General features: G+C 40.0%; 1 protein-coding gene across 6 annotated transcripts in view; it reads right to left on the bottom strand.

Moving 5' to 3' along the window:
- The window catches only part of diaph2 (diaphanous-related formin 2), a 288,518-nt gene that overhangs the window by 50,646 nt on the left and 220,271 nt on the right, over window positions 1–17,601 (bottom strand). For all 6 annotated transcript variants that reach the window (XM_046849151.1, XM_046849150.1, XM_046849153.1 and 3 more), the window contains one exon: window positions 9,279–9,414. In XM_046849151.1, coding sequence (XP_046705107.1) covers window positions 9,279–9,414 — 136 coding nt within the window. The remainder of the gene's footprint in view (window positions 1–9,278; window positions 9,415–17,601) is intronic.

The raw sequence follows: 17,601 nt of genomic DNA, 5'->3' as shown, positions 1-17,601 counted from the left end.
TGGGCTTGGGACCGGCACTAAGAGTAAACTGGCTTGTGCAACCCTAATAGCTGGGTTTTTAAAGTAAAAGTCTGCTATAATAAATATACAATATATAATAAACACTCATCAAGCACTTTACAAAAAACATTATAGGCCTTCCTTCAAAGATAAAACAGTCATAATTCTTTGGGTCATGAATTCCCAAGATCTTTTGAAGGTTCCTTTAAGAGGTCTATGCTGACAGGATTTCATTAAGATATTCCTAGAGATTTTCTATCACTTTCCAAAAGTGTTCTATTGGATCGGATTTCTATCTCAAGCTAGATTTATAGGTGGTCAGCAAAAATCAAAGACTAGATTTGTCCAGTCTTTAACTTTAGTGAGCCTCTACTCACTGGAGCCCCAGTTTTGTATTCTTGGCTGACAGAATTGGAACCCAATGCTCACCATATGTAGACAGAGTTACTGTATTATTTTTACTAGCTTGAAAGAGTCTGGCCTTCTTTATAGACATTTTCTGTTCACAGAACCTCTGCTCAGTGGATTTTCTTTATTACACAATTTTGTATGTATTTATATATGAAAATTCTAGAAATCAGCAGTTATAAAAGAAAAATACTCAGACAAGCCAGTCTGGCAGCAACAATCACGCAATGCCAATTTCCAAAGTAGCCAATTTCCACATATGTGAAGGGTAGTAAGTCAGGATACAATTGCTCTCTGTACTGTTTTTGCTGCCCAATCTTGGCTAGCTTGGCTTGGCTAAAGAGTTCACACGAGTTGGTGACCTCTGCCTGAATGTTTAATCTGTTGATATTATTGAATCTACAGAAGTATTTGTTTAGCTTATTATATAAGTTATTTAGCTTATAGCTACTCTATTAGATTTTCCACAGAGAAAGTAGCTGAACTGGTTGGGTCAACAAAGAGATATAGGTCAGGATTTGCTTGCTTTTTTCAACTTGACTCAGGACTTGCCCACTTGCTGGTGACCAGTCCTTACCAGCCCCAACTACTTCACCACCCAAAATATGAACACTGCTGATATAAGTATCATCTGTGTCAGTAAGACTAAGCTTTTGTTGAGAATCTGGCAGTAACTTGTAGTTGTATGCTCCAGATAAAAAATGTGCTTTTTTTGTGTTGTAATCCAATTAATTTAAGCATAGAGAGCAACTTATAAAATAGAGGAATATAAACCAAGCAACGTTTAAGATGATCTGCAGGAGATGCAACATTATCTCGGCTTGCTTTAGGGACCAGGCCTTCAGACCTTCGCATCACCTGATGCCGGTGCCCAGGAGAGGAGCAAGTGACAAGCCGACAAAAGAATGTGCTAGGTATAAAAAATTATATATGGCTCAGCAACAAAGATACGGATGCCATTATTCACCTAGATGGGCTGCAGGTAGAAATGCAGTTTTTAGTGATTAGGTTTATGGCAACCGATGGTGGCTTCACCAACTTGAAGGAGTATGCATTATCAGTGACCAGATTTGGATTTTACAGCATGAAAGAAAAGGTTTAATAAACTAATAAATTATGTAAAAAAAATAATGTAGAAGTTGTCTATACCAATGACCATGTCCTGGTTCTTTAAGCTTTCTTTTCATTTGATGCATTTGCCTACAAGGCATTCCAAGGTGAATTAACTGTCATATCATTGAACAAAACAGACACTCTGGAACATGAATAAGAATGCAAACCAAAAATGACTCCTTCTAGACACATGCTGTGAAGGAATAGAGGGAAAAAAAGATTCATCCAGCTTCAGTGGTAGCTTTGCCTCTTCTTTCCCCAGCTCTTATTTCCTAAGCCAATTTTTTTTTTACTTCCATAGAATTTGGGTTTTAGTGTAATTTAGGAAAAAAAAAACAGACAGCTGATGCAAGCAACATTTTTAGAGTGAAGTATAATGATATGCATAAGAAGCACAATATCACTGACCCATATGAGCACAAAGATACCCAGTGTTGTCTATAGAACCAGCACAGACATACAGTATTGTGTAAAAGTCATAAGCATTAATTTTTTCAATATTAAATCTATGTCTTGGTGCATATCTGACTATTGGAGTAACTGAAAGTTATAAAAAATTGCCTTTCAGATCAAATTAAGCTTTTATTAGATTTCAATATGCTGTCACTTCTTTATATAAGTGCAATCTCCCTCAAAGTGAGATTACTTCTAGAAAAGCAAATCTTTTGACAGTTTGGTGTGCTGGACCACTTAGAGAATTGTAGCTGTTCATCAGTCTAGAAGGGTGTATAAGGCCACCTTGAAACAATATGAAATCACAATTTGAAATTGATATAGACTGCATACAAATAGAGAGCTTTATATAGATGCCAGTCTTCCCAGCAGTGGGCATTCAAGGACAAAGGGCCTGAAAGGTCAGATATGTTTACTGCTTAGAGTCATAAAAAAATAAGAGCTTCATTATGTACCCTACAGAACTAGGTAAGCACATTAAATGTTTAAAAACACCGTTCATGAAAATGAATCATATTATATATTATTATGAATATGAATCATATTATATTTGGGCTTGTTTCACAAGCCCAATGGGCTGGTTAAACTTCTAGTTATTGAGACAAGCTACTTAACATGGTCTGTTAGTGGGTCTTGAAAGAGGAGAACAATATCATCAGCAAATCAATATTTGAATTTCTAAAAAAGTAAAAAAAAAATAAAATCAAGTGGTTGTAATGACCAAGACTAAAACTCAATCTTATTGAGATGATGTGGCAGAATCCTAAAAGAGTTGTCAAACATCAGTGAACTCACAAAACTATATAAGAGACTGCTAAATTGCTATTTCTATTTATTGTTGCTAAAGGTGGTTCTAGTGGTAATTTAGTGGTTAGGATTTTTTACTTGCTAGGAAGGTTGTGAGTTCAAATCCCAGGACAACCAATCAAGCCAATCTTGCCCCTTGTGCAAGACCTTTAACTGCTTAGACGTATATAAATTATATAAATGTAAGAATGTCTGCCAAATGCTACAAAAGTATACTGTTTGGGGAAAAATGGAGTGGAGGGCGGAGCCGGACGGAACGAGAGGTAAGAAACACCTGCAACTGATGAGCGTAATCTGTGCGTTGTGTTTCAGTCCGGCGACGGCAATAAGGAGGAGCAAAACACAAACCTCCAGGAGAGAGAGCCACCAACAGAGAGACAAGCGGAAGGGTCACCAAAAGGTGACTAAGGTGACTAACCGGGCAGGCACCGGTGAAAGACATGTTTGCCAGTGAGTGAACTAGGGTACCAGTGGGATTTGTTACGGTGGTGCCGAAACCCCGTGCTGGAAGAGGGGTATGATGCCAGGAAGACTACGCCATGGAGGGAGCTGGACCAGGCCAACGAGGAGTGCTACAGCCGCTGTGATGCCACCTGCGTCCTGTGCAGCAAAAACAGGCACTCCATTGTCTGCCATGCCTCTCTAGGGAAGTAATGATGGCAGTGCCAGGGACAGGCACTTGCTCTGTCTCTTATTCCCTCTCTCTTTCCCCACCCGCACGCCTACCCACTCCTTGAAATCTGGAAGCACTCTCCACCACCTTCTGCCTCTTATGCCACGGGGGGAGTCAGCTCAGGCTGGATGGTTTCCTGGCCTGAGCCGGGCGTTGGGAGTATGTACCAGCGGTGCGCTGCAGCTGATGAGAGTAATCAGTGCACTCTGTTTCAGTCCAGTGACGGCAATAAAGAGGACCGAGAGACAAACCTTCAGGAGAGAGAGCCACCAACAGAGAGACAAGCGGAAGGGTGACTAAAGGTGACTAAGCACAGGGCGGCTTGGGGAGGTGAAAGACGTGTCGGCCGGCAAATGAACTCGGGTGGACCCAAAGGAAAGGCGTGCCGGTCCGCAAGGAAACTCGTGCGGGCACTAAAGAAAGAATGCGCCGATCCGCAAGTGAGACGGGCAGACGCCAAAGAGGTGCGTGCCGATCCGCAAGGGACTGCCGGCAAACGTCAAGATGGAAAGGCGTCCCAAACTGCGAGTGTGTGGATGAGCCCTGGTGTGGGTACTGGAAAGCAAAGCGTCAGGGTGAAAACAAAAGTAAATAAAAAAAACTCTGCTTGGTCTATCTTTCTTCCAGTGCGGTACCAGTGGGATTTGTTACACATACAGTCAGGTCCATAAATATTGGGACATCGACACAATTCTAACATTTTTGGCTTTATACACCACCACAATGCATTTGAAATGAAACAAACAAGTTGTGATATAACTGCAGACTGTCAGCTATAATTTGAGGGCATTTACATCCAAATCAGGTGAACAGTGTAGGAATTACAACAGTTTGAATATGTGCCTCCCACTTGTTAAGTGACCAAAAGTAATGGGCCAATTGGCTTCTCAGCTGTTCCATGGTCAGGTGTGTGTTATTCCCTCATTATACCAATTACAATGAGCAGATAAAAGGTCCAGAGTTCATTTTAAATGTGCTATTTGCATTTGGAATCTGTTGCTGTCAACTCTACAAGATGAGATCCAAAGAGCTGTCACTAACAGTGAAGCAAGCCATCTTTAGGCTGAAAAAACAAAACAAACCCATCAGAGAGATAGCAAAAACATTAGGCGTGGCCAAAACAACTGTTTGGAACATTCTTAAAAAGAAGGAACGCACCAGTGAGCTCAGCAACACCAAATAACCCGGAAGACCACGGAAAACAACTGTGGTGGCTGACCGAAAAATTCTTTCCCTGGTGAAGAAAACACCATTCACAAAAGTTAGCCAGATCAAGAACACTCTCAAGGAGGTAGGTGTATGTGTGTCAAAGTCAAAAATCAAGAGAAGACTTCACCAGCGTGAATACAGAGGGTTCACCACAAGATGTAAACCATTGGTGAGCCTCAAAAACAGGAAGGCCAGATTAGAGTTTGCCAAACAACATCTAAAAAAGCCTTTACAGTTCTGGAACAACATCCTATGGACAGATGAGACCAAGATCAACTTGCACCAGAGTGATGGGAAGAGAAGAGTATGGAGAAGGAAAGGAACTGCTCATGATCCTAAGCATACCACCTCATCAGTGAAGCATGGTGGTGGTAGTGTGATGGTGTGGGCATGCATGGCTGCCAATGGAACTGGTTCTCTTGTATTTATTGATGATGTGACTGCTGACAAAAGCAGCAGAATGAATTCTGAAGTGTTTCAGGCAATATTATCTGCTCATATTCAGCCAAATGCTTCAGAACTCATTGGACGGCGCTTCACAGTGCAGATGGACAATGACCCAAAACATACTGCAAAAGCAACTAAAGAGTTTTTTAAGGGAAAAAAGTGGAATGTTATGCAATGGCCAAGTCAATCACCTGACCTGAATCCGATTGCGCATGCATTTCACTTGCTGAAGACAAAACTGAAGGGAAAATGCCCCAAGAACAAGCAGGAACTGAAGACAGTTGCAGTAGAGGCCTAGCAAAGCATCAACAGGGATGAAACCCAGCGTCTGGTGATGTCTATGTGTTCCAGACATCAGGCTGTAATTGACTGTAAAGGATTTGCAACCAAGTATTAAAAAAGTGAAATATTGATTTATGATTATTAACCTGTCCCATTACTTTTGGTCCCTTAACAAGTGGGAGGCACATATGCAAACTGTTGTAATTCCTACACCGTTCACCTGATTTGGATGTAAATGCCCTCAAATTGAAGCTGACAGTCTGCAGTTACTTATGTACCCTACAGGGTACATACTTGTTTGTTTCATTTCAAATCCATTGTGGTAGTGTATAGAGCCAAAAATGTTAGAATTGTGTCGATGTCCCAATATTTATGGACCTGACTGTATATTTAAATGGCTTGTATCGACAGGTAAAGTACACTGAATGTATATATCTCAATGAGTGAATGATGTGAGAATCCTTATATACTGTGTGGCTGTGACGTGTTTTTTGTGCAATCCTTCACCCTTTACATTGGTATCAGTGTGTTTCTCTATTCTCTCGTCTGATTTCTCACTTATCAGGTTTCCGCCATTGGTCAGTCATCATTGATGTTGACAGAAACAACCAGTCACATTTAGGGACCCGGCTCTGAGCCCTTTCCTGTTTGCAGTGGTGATGGACCGGTTGATGGACGAGGTCAGACAGGAGTCTCCATGGACAGAGTGCATGTGTGTGAATGAGAGGGAGGGCAATGAGAAGAGGTGGTGAAGGTGGAGGAATTCAGGTACCTGGGGTCAACAGTGCGAAGTAATGGAGAGTGTGTTAGAGAAGTGTAGAAAATAGTGCAGGCAGGGTGGAGTGGGTGGAGAAGAGTGGCAGGAGTCATTTGTGATAGAAGGGTATCTGTGAGAGTAAAAAGGGGAGTTTATAGGACTGTGGTGAGACCTGCGATGATGTATGGTTTGGAGACAGTGGCATTGAGTAAAAGACAGGAGGTGAAGCTAGAGGTAGCAGAGCTGAAGATGTTGATGTTTTCGTTGGGAGTGACGAAGATGGACAGGATTAGAAATTAGTTTATTAGAGGGTCAGCGCATGTAGGACGTTTAGGAGACAAGGTGAGGGAGGCGCGATTGAGATGGTTTGGACATGTTCAGAGAAGGGAAACGGGGTATATCAGTAGGAGAATGCTGAGGACGGAGCCACCAGGAAGAAGGAAAAGAGGAAGACCAAGGAGGTGGTTTATGGATGTGGTGAGGGAAGACATGCAGGTGGCGACCCCTAATGGGAGAAGCCGAAAGAAGAAGAAGAAGTTCCATCACTATCAGCATCATAAGATCAAGGGTCATTGTAACAAGAGGACTACCTGTATATTGAACCACAATTCTTTATATTTGGAAAACTGTAATGCATGAGTAGTTAACATACTGTAAGGACTGCTTTTACAGTCTTTAAGTGACACATGACAACTATAAATATAGTTAACCATAGTTAGCACCATCAAAAATAATTATAACTTTTTTCAAAAACATGAGGATGCTAAAAGCCACTGTTCTCACTGTGGCATTTGAACCTGGCAAGTTTTACCATAAAGAGGTTGTAGTCAGAAGGAACAAAAAGACCTCATGGGCTATCTTTGCCAGATGCAAAAAATAGCTGCATGAAACTGACTATACACATTAGCTGCACCAAAGGAAAAATCACGACAAGCACCACACAAGAAAGTCTCTCAATCAGTCTATAATGCTTTATAATCAATACTACTCTCCCTTTATTTGATGACTTTTTGGTACTTTTAAAGGTTAAAATATTTCTTGATGTTTAGTCAGCTACCCTATTATAACTACCCTACCCTCATCTACTCTGTTATTTCCAATCTTCCATTGTACAGCCTGTGCCCACCAGGATTGTGAAAAATGTATCCCAGTCAGAGTTCTTCTCTGAACTTTCTCATCTACTGATGGCATCATACAGAACCAAAATAACAGACAAATATTGATTCTGAACTGCTCCAGATGATGTAGGTGGCACAGTTGACATGATTAAATTTGCTGGGTCATGACTCCTCAGCAGCATCGCAAAGCCAAAGCTAATGGGAGCACCACTCCTCTCCACTTTATGTGTATAAGAGGTCTGTTGTCCTCAGTAAAACCAGCACTGAGAAACCTGAAAGTGTTCTAGTTAAAGGAAACTCTTAAGACATATAAAATTAGTTAGGGCTGAAGGGGCATCAATAACACTAGTCAGATGTATACTGTGAGCCAGACAAAGGTAATTAATGGGGATCTTAGATAATGATAAAGGTAGTGTTTCATGTTAAGCTAATGGCAAATACCTTCATTAGTATGAGATTACTAAGAGTAGCAGTTAGGTAATTTTTATTAAAGGCAATGTCCAATACAGTTATGTGCTCTGACCTCATCACAATCCAATGTAGTAATGTAAATTAAAGGCAAGATTATGAGCTTTATAAATAGCACAAATTTCAGAGCTCTCCTAGTTAATTGTAGACTATCCAAAACCAAGGTTCAGATAAGCAGGCTTAACCAACTATATAGATCCATTTAAGTTCCAAAATGTTAAGACTGTAAATATTCCCTAAAATAAAAAAAGTGTAGACAATTTGTTTAAGTAACCTAACACAGAGTTGGTGTGAAGTCTTGGCTCCTCTGAGAAATTGCACATCTTTGGTCATCCACAACTTCTGAATGGAGTGTGTAGTGTTTCGACCATGTATAAATCCGAATTGGAGGAGTCCCCAACATGTGCCAGTTAGTGTGCTCAGACAATCATGAACACTAGTGATGGCTCCTGCTCGCCATGTTCTCACCTGCTTCAGAATTTGTCTGAGGCATCTGGTGTGTGGCCTGTATGCTGGGATTAAAATACCAGCAATGAAGTCTGAGTAGCCAAGGTGAGGGAAGGCTCTGCCCAGTATGTGCCACAAATATTTGTGTAAACAAGATCCACTGCATTCGCCCTTGTTGCATAGTTCGCATGTTGGTGGCATTTAGGGAGCACTGATTAGATATAATTTACATGTTTGTTCTTAAGTTCACTACTAATCCCATACAATTAATAAAGTTGCTCTGTAGCAGTAGCAATAGAGGAATGTAAATTCCAACTAAAAAAGCAGTGTTGAATTCCACATCAAGTCTCTAACTTCTGCCACATATGTCTGCTGGAGCTGATGTAGGCCAATTGGTATGATATCTTTATACCTAAAGCTGGCACAAACAGTTTTGCACTCATATCTTTATTAACTTTATTGATACCGCCAAGAACAGACTTTATGTTAAAACTATAATGCATTTTTGGTTGACATAATTGCACTTTTTTCATCATACAGGTAGTCGTCGACTTACGACCAAATCGTGTTACGAACGGTCTGTCGGAACCAATCGTGGTCGTAAGTCGACGACTAACTATATGGTGAAAAAAGTGCAATAATGTCAACCAAAAATGCATTATAGTTTTAACATAAAGTCTGTTCTTGGCAATAGTAAATGTTAAGTAGAGTAGAGTAGGCTATATGTACAGTACTGTGAAATGATGTTATAAAAATCTTTAAGTAGTATTTGTTCATTTTATGCCATTTGTTTCATCTCTACACCATTTTGATTCACGAATTCTTTCTTTATCTTTCATAATCGCGGAGATGGTAGTGCTGCCAGAAGCTGGTGGTGTCGTACGCCACGGCTTGTGGTCGTAAAGTCGAATGGTCGCAAGTTGCATAGGGCTTAAGTCGACGCCTACCTGTACATTACTGCGATTTTGAAAGATAAAGTAACATAACACTTTTTAGTTCGTTTTTCTTTTTACAGTTAGAAGAATTAGTTAGAAGTGTAGACCTGTGCCCTACAGTGCTCAGCATTGTGTGAAATAATATTTGAAGCTGTAGCTACCTTTGTTCATGTCTATCAGTTGCTTTTTCTTCTGATGCCGTTCCTGCTTTTCCCGCTCAGCTTTTTCCTTTGCTAGCTTGGCCCGCTTAATCTTCTCCTCCATCTCCTTTTTCTTGTAGTTCTCCTTAACAGCCTCCTGGAGAAGGGGAAAAAATAAGTGAGTATGAGTCTTAGTAGTAGACAAAATCAAGGAAGAAATAAATAAGCTGTTGTTCCAAGCTATCCCAGCACTATAGGTGACGGTTTCTCACAGTACAACACTGCAGGATGTCTCTCTTTGTGCAGCACATGATTGAATGTCAACAGAAATACACTGTAGTGAACACACAATGGCAATACAATATGGAGTTTATTGTAGTATATGCACTAAGAAATCATCCTAGCTGAGAAGACTGCTGACAGAGAGACAAACATCAAACACTGCTGTCAGTAACAGAGACAGACATCAAAGAGGCTACAGAAACAGAAAGATTTGTACACTGTACTTTAAGATACAGATTTATGACTAAAACAAGAACAAGGAAAACTGTACAATATCTACAGGTAAATTGAGTAATGGCAAGTGATGCATTTTAATATTTTACTTATTATAACTTATTATGGGTAAGAGTGAGTTGCCCAGGTGTCTTTTCTGAAGTCTGTAACATATAGTATATTGTGCTGTGTTTTAGCTAGCAATCTACTCATATCTGGATCGTTCCTATTGGCTCTGACCTACACAGCTGTTGGAGGATGCAATGTACCATCATTGGTCCAGTGCACCTGTTCAAACCTGAGCTTAGGTTACTGTTTATGCAGAATTTGCTAACATGGGTTTCCTCATTATTATAGAGGTTTCCTCTCATTTCCTAAAACATGCTGGTAACAAAACTGGCTATGCTAAACTGTACCACATAGGTATGTAAGCCAGTTCAAATAATTTGCCACAAATTTCTTGTTTGTGCAAGCATTTTAAATGTAACATATTCCATTTTTTTGCCTAAATAATCTTACATCATCTCATCAGCTGCATTCCCTTTTTTTTTTTTTTAAAGCAGCAAGCAGAGGTCATTTTGGGGCCATTCCAAACTTTAAACAACAAAAAATGCAGAATGTTTAATCCGTCTTTCTCTGTTGCTAGTAATAATTTATTTATGTATTTTCTAGATATTCTAGATATTAGATAAGACTAAATGCACAGCCAGCCATCTGTTGATCTGAAATGACTGTTAAATATTAGATCTCTTATGTCAAATGTGCTATTTATAAATCAAATTATTTCTGATCAGCACTGTGTTTGATAAAAATATGAATTAAACCAAATGGATATTTAGCATTTAAAGAAGCTGGTCTTCCTGCGTATAGTTATGTCAGATGAGGCGGTATTGCAGTTATTTACAGAGATGGCAAAAGTACACACATCCTTCACTTAAGTTAAAGAAGTATGAGCTCTGACATGTATTTAAGTAAAAAGTAGCTATTACTATGTTTTAGTGTCATGCGGGTAACTGGACCTCTCACTCATCATATTAATATATTAATGCAAATTAATTATTACACCATGAAGTTATGGGAAAGAGTAGTGGAAGCCAGGCTGAGAGAAGAGGTGACCATCTGTGAGCAACAGTATGGTTTTATGCCGAGGAAGAGCACTACAGACGCATTATTTGCTTTGAGAATGTTGATGGAGAAGTATAGAGAAGGTCAGAAGGAGTTGCATTGTATGTTTGTGGATTTAGAAAAAGCACATGACAGGGTGCCAAGAGAGGAGTTGTGGTATTGTATGAGGAAGTCAGGTGTGTCAGAGAAGTATGTGAGGGTGGTGCAGGACATGAGGACAGTGTGACAGCAGTGAAGTGTGCAGTAGGAACGACTGGTTTAAGGTGGAGGTTGGACTGCATCAAGGATCGGCTCTGAGCCCTTTCCTGTTTGCAGTGGTCATGGACAGGTTGACAGAAAAGGTCAGACAGAAGTCTCCATGGACTATGATGTTTGCGGATGATATTGTTATTTGTGGTGAGAGTAGGGAGCAGGCTGAGAAGAGCCTGGAGAGGTGGAGTGCAGCTGGAGAGAAGGGGAATGAAAGTCAGTAGGAGTAAGACAGAGTACATGTGTGTGAATGAGAGGGAGGGCAGTGGAGTGGTGTGGTTGCAGGGAGAAGAGGTGGAGAAGGTGGAGGAGTTCAGGTACCTGGGGTCAACAGTGCAAAGTAATGGAGAGTGTGTTAGAGAAGTGAAAAAAGGATTGCAGGCAGGGTGGAGTGGGTGGAGAAGAGTGGCAGGAGTGATTTGTGATAGAAGGGTATCTGCAAAAGTGAAAGGGAAAGTTTCTAGGACTGTGGTGAGACCTGCGATGTTGTATGGTTTAGAGACAGTGGCATTGAGTAAAAGACAGGAGGTGGAGCTGGAGGTAGCAGAGCTGAAGATGTTGAGGTTTTCGTTGAGAGTGACGAGAATGGACAGGGTTAGAAACTAGTTTATTAGAGGGGCAGCGCATGTAAGACGTTTTGGAGACAAAGCGAGAAAGGCGAGATTGAGATGGTTTGGACATGTTCAGAGGAGGGACATGGGGTATATCGGTAGGAGAATGCTGAGGATAGAGCCGCCAGGAAGAAGGAAAAGAGGAAGACCAAGGAGGAGGTTTATGGATGTGGTAAGGGGAAGACATGCAGTTAGTTGGGTTGAAAAAGGCAGATGTAGAGGACAGGGGGCAATGGAGACGGATGATCCGCTGTGGGACCCCTAATGGGAGAAACCGAAAGAAGAAGAAGAATGCAAATTAATTATCTAATGAATGCATCCAGGCTAAACAACCACAGAGCAGAGAAAAGATGATGATCAGGTGATCAGGAAAGTCTCTGATCTCTGTCATGTTTACATTGCTGACTCCCTCTGTCTCAACCATGTTAGCCATACTTCTTGTTACCATCTGCCTTGCTCATTGTTAGCTTTGCCAGCTTACAACTGTGTGTGAGAGCCAGGAAATTATACACCAGTGGTAGGTTGAAATAGCAGCACAATGACAAGAAATAGGTTGATGTCACCAAACAGATGAAAACTAAAGTAATGAGTCTGGTTTAAAAATTTAAGAATAGAAAGTACAGATAATTGTCTAAAAATGTAATGAATGAAAGTAAAAAAAAAGTACTGATACCAGAAAAATCTACTTAAGTACAACAACAAAGTATTTGTAATTCATTACTTTATCTCTCTGGTTATTTATAATAATCTTAGCATCACACATAAAGCTAAACAAATGTGACACATTGTAATTTCTTTACACCAACATAATGAACGTAGATTCCAAAAATATGTCAGTCAGTTCCATTTACAGTGGAACCTCGGAGCTCGCGAGGGTTAGGGACCAAGACCGGTCGCGAGTTCCGAATTTTCGCGACCTTTTGATACGCCCCTTCCAACCCAGTAAAAACCCAAAGAACACTATACGAAATCGATTTAAATGAGTAAATAACACTATTTCACTCCATACATAATAAAAATAGTTTTAAAGCATTTTTTAGACAATTTTAATGAGATAAACCTTGATTAGAAATGTTAAAACTAGCGTTTTGAGCAGCTCGCGGTTGCTCACGAGCCGATCTGAATGAGAGTCGCCGGTCGCAATGAAAGTCGCGAGCATGCGAGGTCGCGAGCGCTGAGGCCGCGAGCTCCGAGGTTTCACTGTATTATTATTTATAGACAACCAGGGCTCTATTCTTTTTTCCTTGCTGAATTTGTGGATTTCATTTCAAGCCTAGCGACTTCTTTACACAAGGCATCAATTGTTGCTGATTTTAAAATTCATTTTGATAACCAGGATGACCATCTGAGAACAGCAACTGCACTGATTGTAGATTCAGTAGCATTAAATCAGACTGTCATAGGACCTACTCATAGTGGTAAACACACACTGGATTTAATACTAACATTTGGATTAAATATCAGAAATATAATCATAGTTCCAAAATCTAGCCAAGTTACTACAAATCATTTCCTTATATCCTTTAAAATATACCTCAGTCACATTATACGTACCTCGCCATTTTACAGTGTAAAATGTTCAATCACGTCAGCTACTGTAATGGGATTTACCAATAACTTTGTGGAGTTACTGATAATGACTGGACTGGATAAGCACTGACAAGTAAAAGTAAATCGTGGAAAGTCAGTTATTTTTTTGGTGAATCCGTCGCCTGTCTCCTCTTTCTTCCACACTGTACTAGCGAGCTCTCCACACTGATACCAAAACCTGGGATTTTGAAATAGAGTTATTCAGTCATGCTGCCATGGAGCCAGCTGAGTGAGCTGGTCAAAGCACTTGCAGAGCTTCAGCAGACACAACACCAAGCCCTTCTCCAGCTGCAAGCTGAGTAGGATCAATACTTCCAAGCACTGCACCATGCAGTAGAACTGAAATGAGTTCCATAGTACCCTGGAGAAGCAGAGTGCTCGAGTTGCTGCCACCTACATTCTGTTCAACATGATAGGGCCGCAGGATGATGCTGAGGCTTTCCTTAAGCCGTATGTGCATACAGCCACCGCGAGGGGCTGCCCAGCATTGGACAAGGCACACCACCACCATCTGCCACTCTTCTCCAGTAAAGCCTAGCTCACAGTCCAGAAGTTCTCAACTGACTGCATTTTGAATGACTTCTATCTAAAACAAGCAATCCTCCAGCAGGTTACCAGGACCCATGAGCAGCACAGATTCTGTTCTATAACAATCTGTACGGTCGGCTGACCACTTGCCTTCGTGCAGGTGCTTTGCGATGCCTGCCGGAAGTGGCTGCTGAAGAACGATGGTTAAGCTAACAAAATCATCAACCTGTTGGTACTGGAGCAGTTCATTACCTGACTCCCAACGAGGACAGCAGAAGTCACCCTGTACAAACTGAGATGACACCCTCCGTAACACTTTCGACCAAGTGAGAGTCATCTATGGTCAGTGAATCCAGCCAAACATTGTACTCAAACCTGTATTTCATGATTATTAAAGATAAGCTTTATCAAGTGACAAATGACACTCAAACAAAAGATGAGATTAACCCAATTGTAGTCCCAAAAAGGGCTACACAGGAAAATTGTTTCATGCCCAGATGAGAGACATCTGGTTAATCATCTTGAGGAATATATAAAGGACATCAGGCAGTGGATGCTTGTTAACATCCTTCTACTATATTCTGATAAGACAGAACTACATTTAGTAGGACTCAATGTAGCTACAAGTAAGTGTGTTCCCTTTTGATGCTGGTTCCTGTCAAGGTTTCTGTCTCATCACATCTCATGGAATTTTTCCTTGCCTGTGTCAGTCTCTGGCTTGCTCATTGGGGGATAAACCTATAGGAGTTATAAATAAAATTTTTTAAATTAAATTCATAGTCTATTCTCTTCTGTAAAGTTGCTTTTGGATAATGTCTATTGTTAAAAACACTATACAAATAAAACAATCAAGTTGAATTGAGCAGAGAGGAAAGCACAGTCCTTGCCTTTCGGCATCCTAGTGCTCTGATTGATAAAGGAGAGTATGCCACTCCTCACTCATTATGAAGACAGCCAAATTTATGTTCTTTGACTCCCTGATGGCAATGGCATTGTCAACATCCCCAGACAATAGGACGACTGCTTTTTTGTTTTGCCACTCAGATATTTATTTACATTTTGCACCTGATACTCATAGAAACATTTTGCAAAGTTTTAAAACTGAATTTGTGTACAAGAATTATTTGCACTCTCTGCTCATACTATGATTTCATGACCCTAGATTATTATCTTGTAGCTATAGAATTGTTCACAAATATGTGCTTTAGTGATGAATGCCATGTAGCACTTTCTAATAGCAGTCATTTCTGAGAGGCCTACACCTTTTTCTGACCCACCTGAACATAAAGCATTTATATAAGGATGTTGTTTATACACTTGAGCTCAGGATTCATCAAAATCATCCCACAATACGTGATGAATGGAAAAAAAAAACTGTGCCTGCTGTGTCTGTCCACCTCCCACTGCAACTGGATCTTAGATTCTTATCAGTTTGATATGTTTGACAACACCACCTATAGTACAACTATATTGAACACTGCTGCTCACTAAATCTGTCTGCTTAGTCTATTGCTGTTTACCAGGCTTACTCATAATAATGTACAGAATGGTCAAGACAATGCTCTATAGCTCAATGTTTTAAAGACTTTTAAAAAAAAAAAAAGAAAAGAAAATGATTGACTTAAAAATCACTTAAGTGGACCACTAATTACTATACATCATGGCTTCTTAGTGTGCACATGACAAGAGGATAATTCCTGGAATCTCAACACCACCTATGTAGCCAAGAAGGCCCAGCAGCATAACATTCAAAGTACTTGTAGGGCTGCACTATTGACCCACCTGCCATCTAGCAGATGGTACAGGATTATCTGTGTCACCACCACCAAACCGTGCAATAGTTTCTTCCCCGAGGGAGTCAGATTTCTCACGACTTTGCTTGCAATGCAAAAACATGTTATTGCAAATCACACACACATTATGAGTCAATGCCACTGCACACTACACTTTAGAATTTTGCATTCAATACTGAACTTTTTATGTATAATACACTTTTTATGCTGCAGACATTGCTGCCAATATCAAAATATTAGTCAAAATATTAGCTCTTATTAGGTCTTTATTTAGATATAAGGGCATTCACTTAAATGCAGCAGTCTAATCCTATCCCAGGCACCCTTGCTCAAGAAAACTGGAGTCACCTATATGCGGCAATAATTTTACTGTATAATTGTCATTGATATCATTAATACTATGTAGTGTGCTACATGTAGCTGTGAATTCTCAGTTGATATGTGGCATGCACAATGAGATTAAGTCATGCATAAAATAAGGATGTATCTTAATCCACTTCATAGCAGAGAGGATGAAGTTCCAAAATATTATATATCACAGCTTTAAACATTCTTAGGGAATGCCATTATTGTTGTCACATGTGTAAAGGACAAATACAATAATTAAATTAATTAAATTATTAATCAATAAATAAAGGTAAAACTTCTATAGTTGTCATAGATAGAACCAGGCATCAGAAGCTGGGAGTAAAACAGATTGTCTTTTATGGTGTAATCATACAATCACATGAGAGCTTGAGAAGAGACTGTAGGAAAATGGTAAACGTAACTGAGTACTTCCATAGAAGCGTAGCCAGGAGTATAGAAGCACAGGGAACAAGAGAGTTAGGAAGTCCGGGTGATCTATGGTCGTAACTGGTTGATTGGACCATGAGTGACGGGGAATAGTGACCTTATAAAGGGGACAGGTAAATGGAGGACAGGTGTAGGTGATTGGTAGGAGGAGGACAGGTGTAGGTAATTTTTAGGAGGAAGAGGCTGAGTGAGAGTATAAACAAAAGGGCGTGACTGGTGGTTCCCTGACAATAGTATACATTTTTATCACATTATCAATATTTTCTACAGTAAGTCTGAAATAGAAGTCTGCATTTGGAGCATAGGAACTGTTTTTTTTTTTTTTTTTAACAGTTTCATGCAGGGCTTGCCAATGAAGTTGTAAATGCTGTTAAAGTCAAAAAAATAAAATCTATTCATAAGTGCAGTCCAGTGCATCCTTACTATTTCAATGTCTTTACTGGGAATAACAGTGGCACAATAAATGAACAAGAACAGTGGCAGGCTATCAGGGCCAGCAAGGCCTTCTCTGCAAATAACTTTTGTTTTAATATATATTTGTCAATGAATTTCTATTAAATTATTACAGTTGTCTATTTTCTTCACTTCGTAGCATTTCTTTTGTGCAACTCTGGCTGCAGTGAAATTAGACTTTTTTTTTTTTTTTTTTGCTTTAGTAATGCCATGCATTCTCGCTGCACAAGATGCCTGCATGTGATGCAGTGGTCTGTTATATTTCTTTTCTCTGTAATATTGATGGTTTCTATAGCCATGGTGTGAAAATTATGGTATTACGAGGTGTATTGGTTCAGGTAGGACTCCGCTGAAAGGCCTAGGAGTGAAATGCATGGCCTGCCACTGACTATGTTGGTTTATTTACATTTACATTTACTTTTGCGGCATTTAGCAGACGCCCTTGTCCAGAGCGACGTACAAAAGTGCTTTGAGTCTCTAGCAATGAATAAATCTACACAGGTACGCTACAAACTTTTATAAACTTTTATTACAAACTTAATATAAATATAACTCTTGAATTCCACAAAACAAACTTGGAACGTGCTAAATTAAGTGTTTCAGGAAGAGGTAGGTCTTCAACCGTCACTTAAAGATAGTCAGGGACACCGCTGTCTGTTTATCACCCAGGTGTAATATATGATGTTCATTCTTAGCCTCTATTTA

Source organism: Silurus meridionalis, chromosome 5, assembly GCF_014805685.1.
Source record: "Silurus meridionalis isolate SWU-2019-XX chromosome 5, ASM1480568v1, whole genome shotgun sequence".
NCBI lineage: Eukaryota > Metazoa > Chordata > Actinopteri > Siluriformes > Siluridae > Silurus > Silurus meridionalis.
This window is presented reverse-complemented; position numbering and strand designations above follow the sequence as displayed.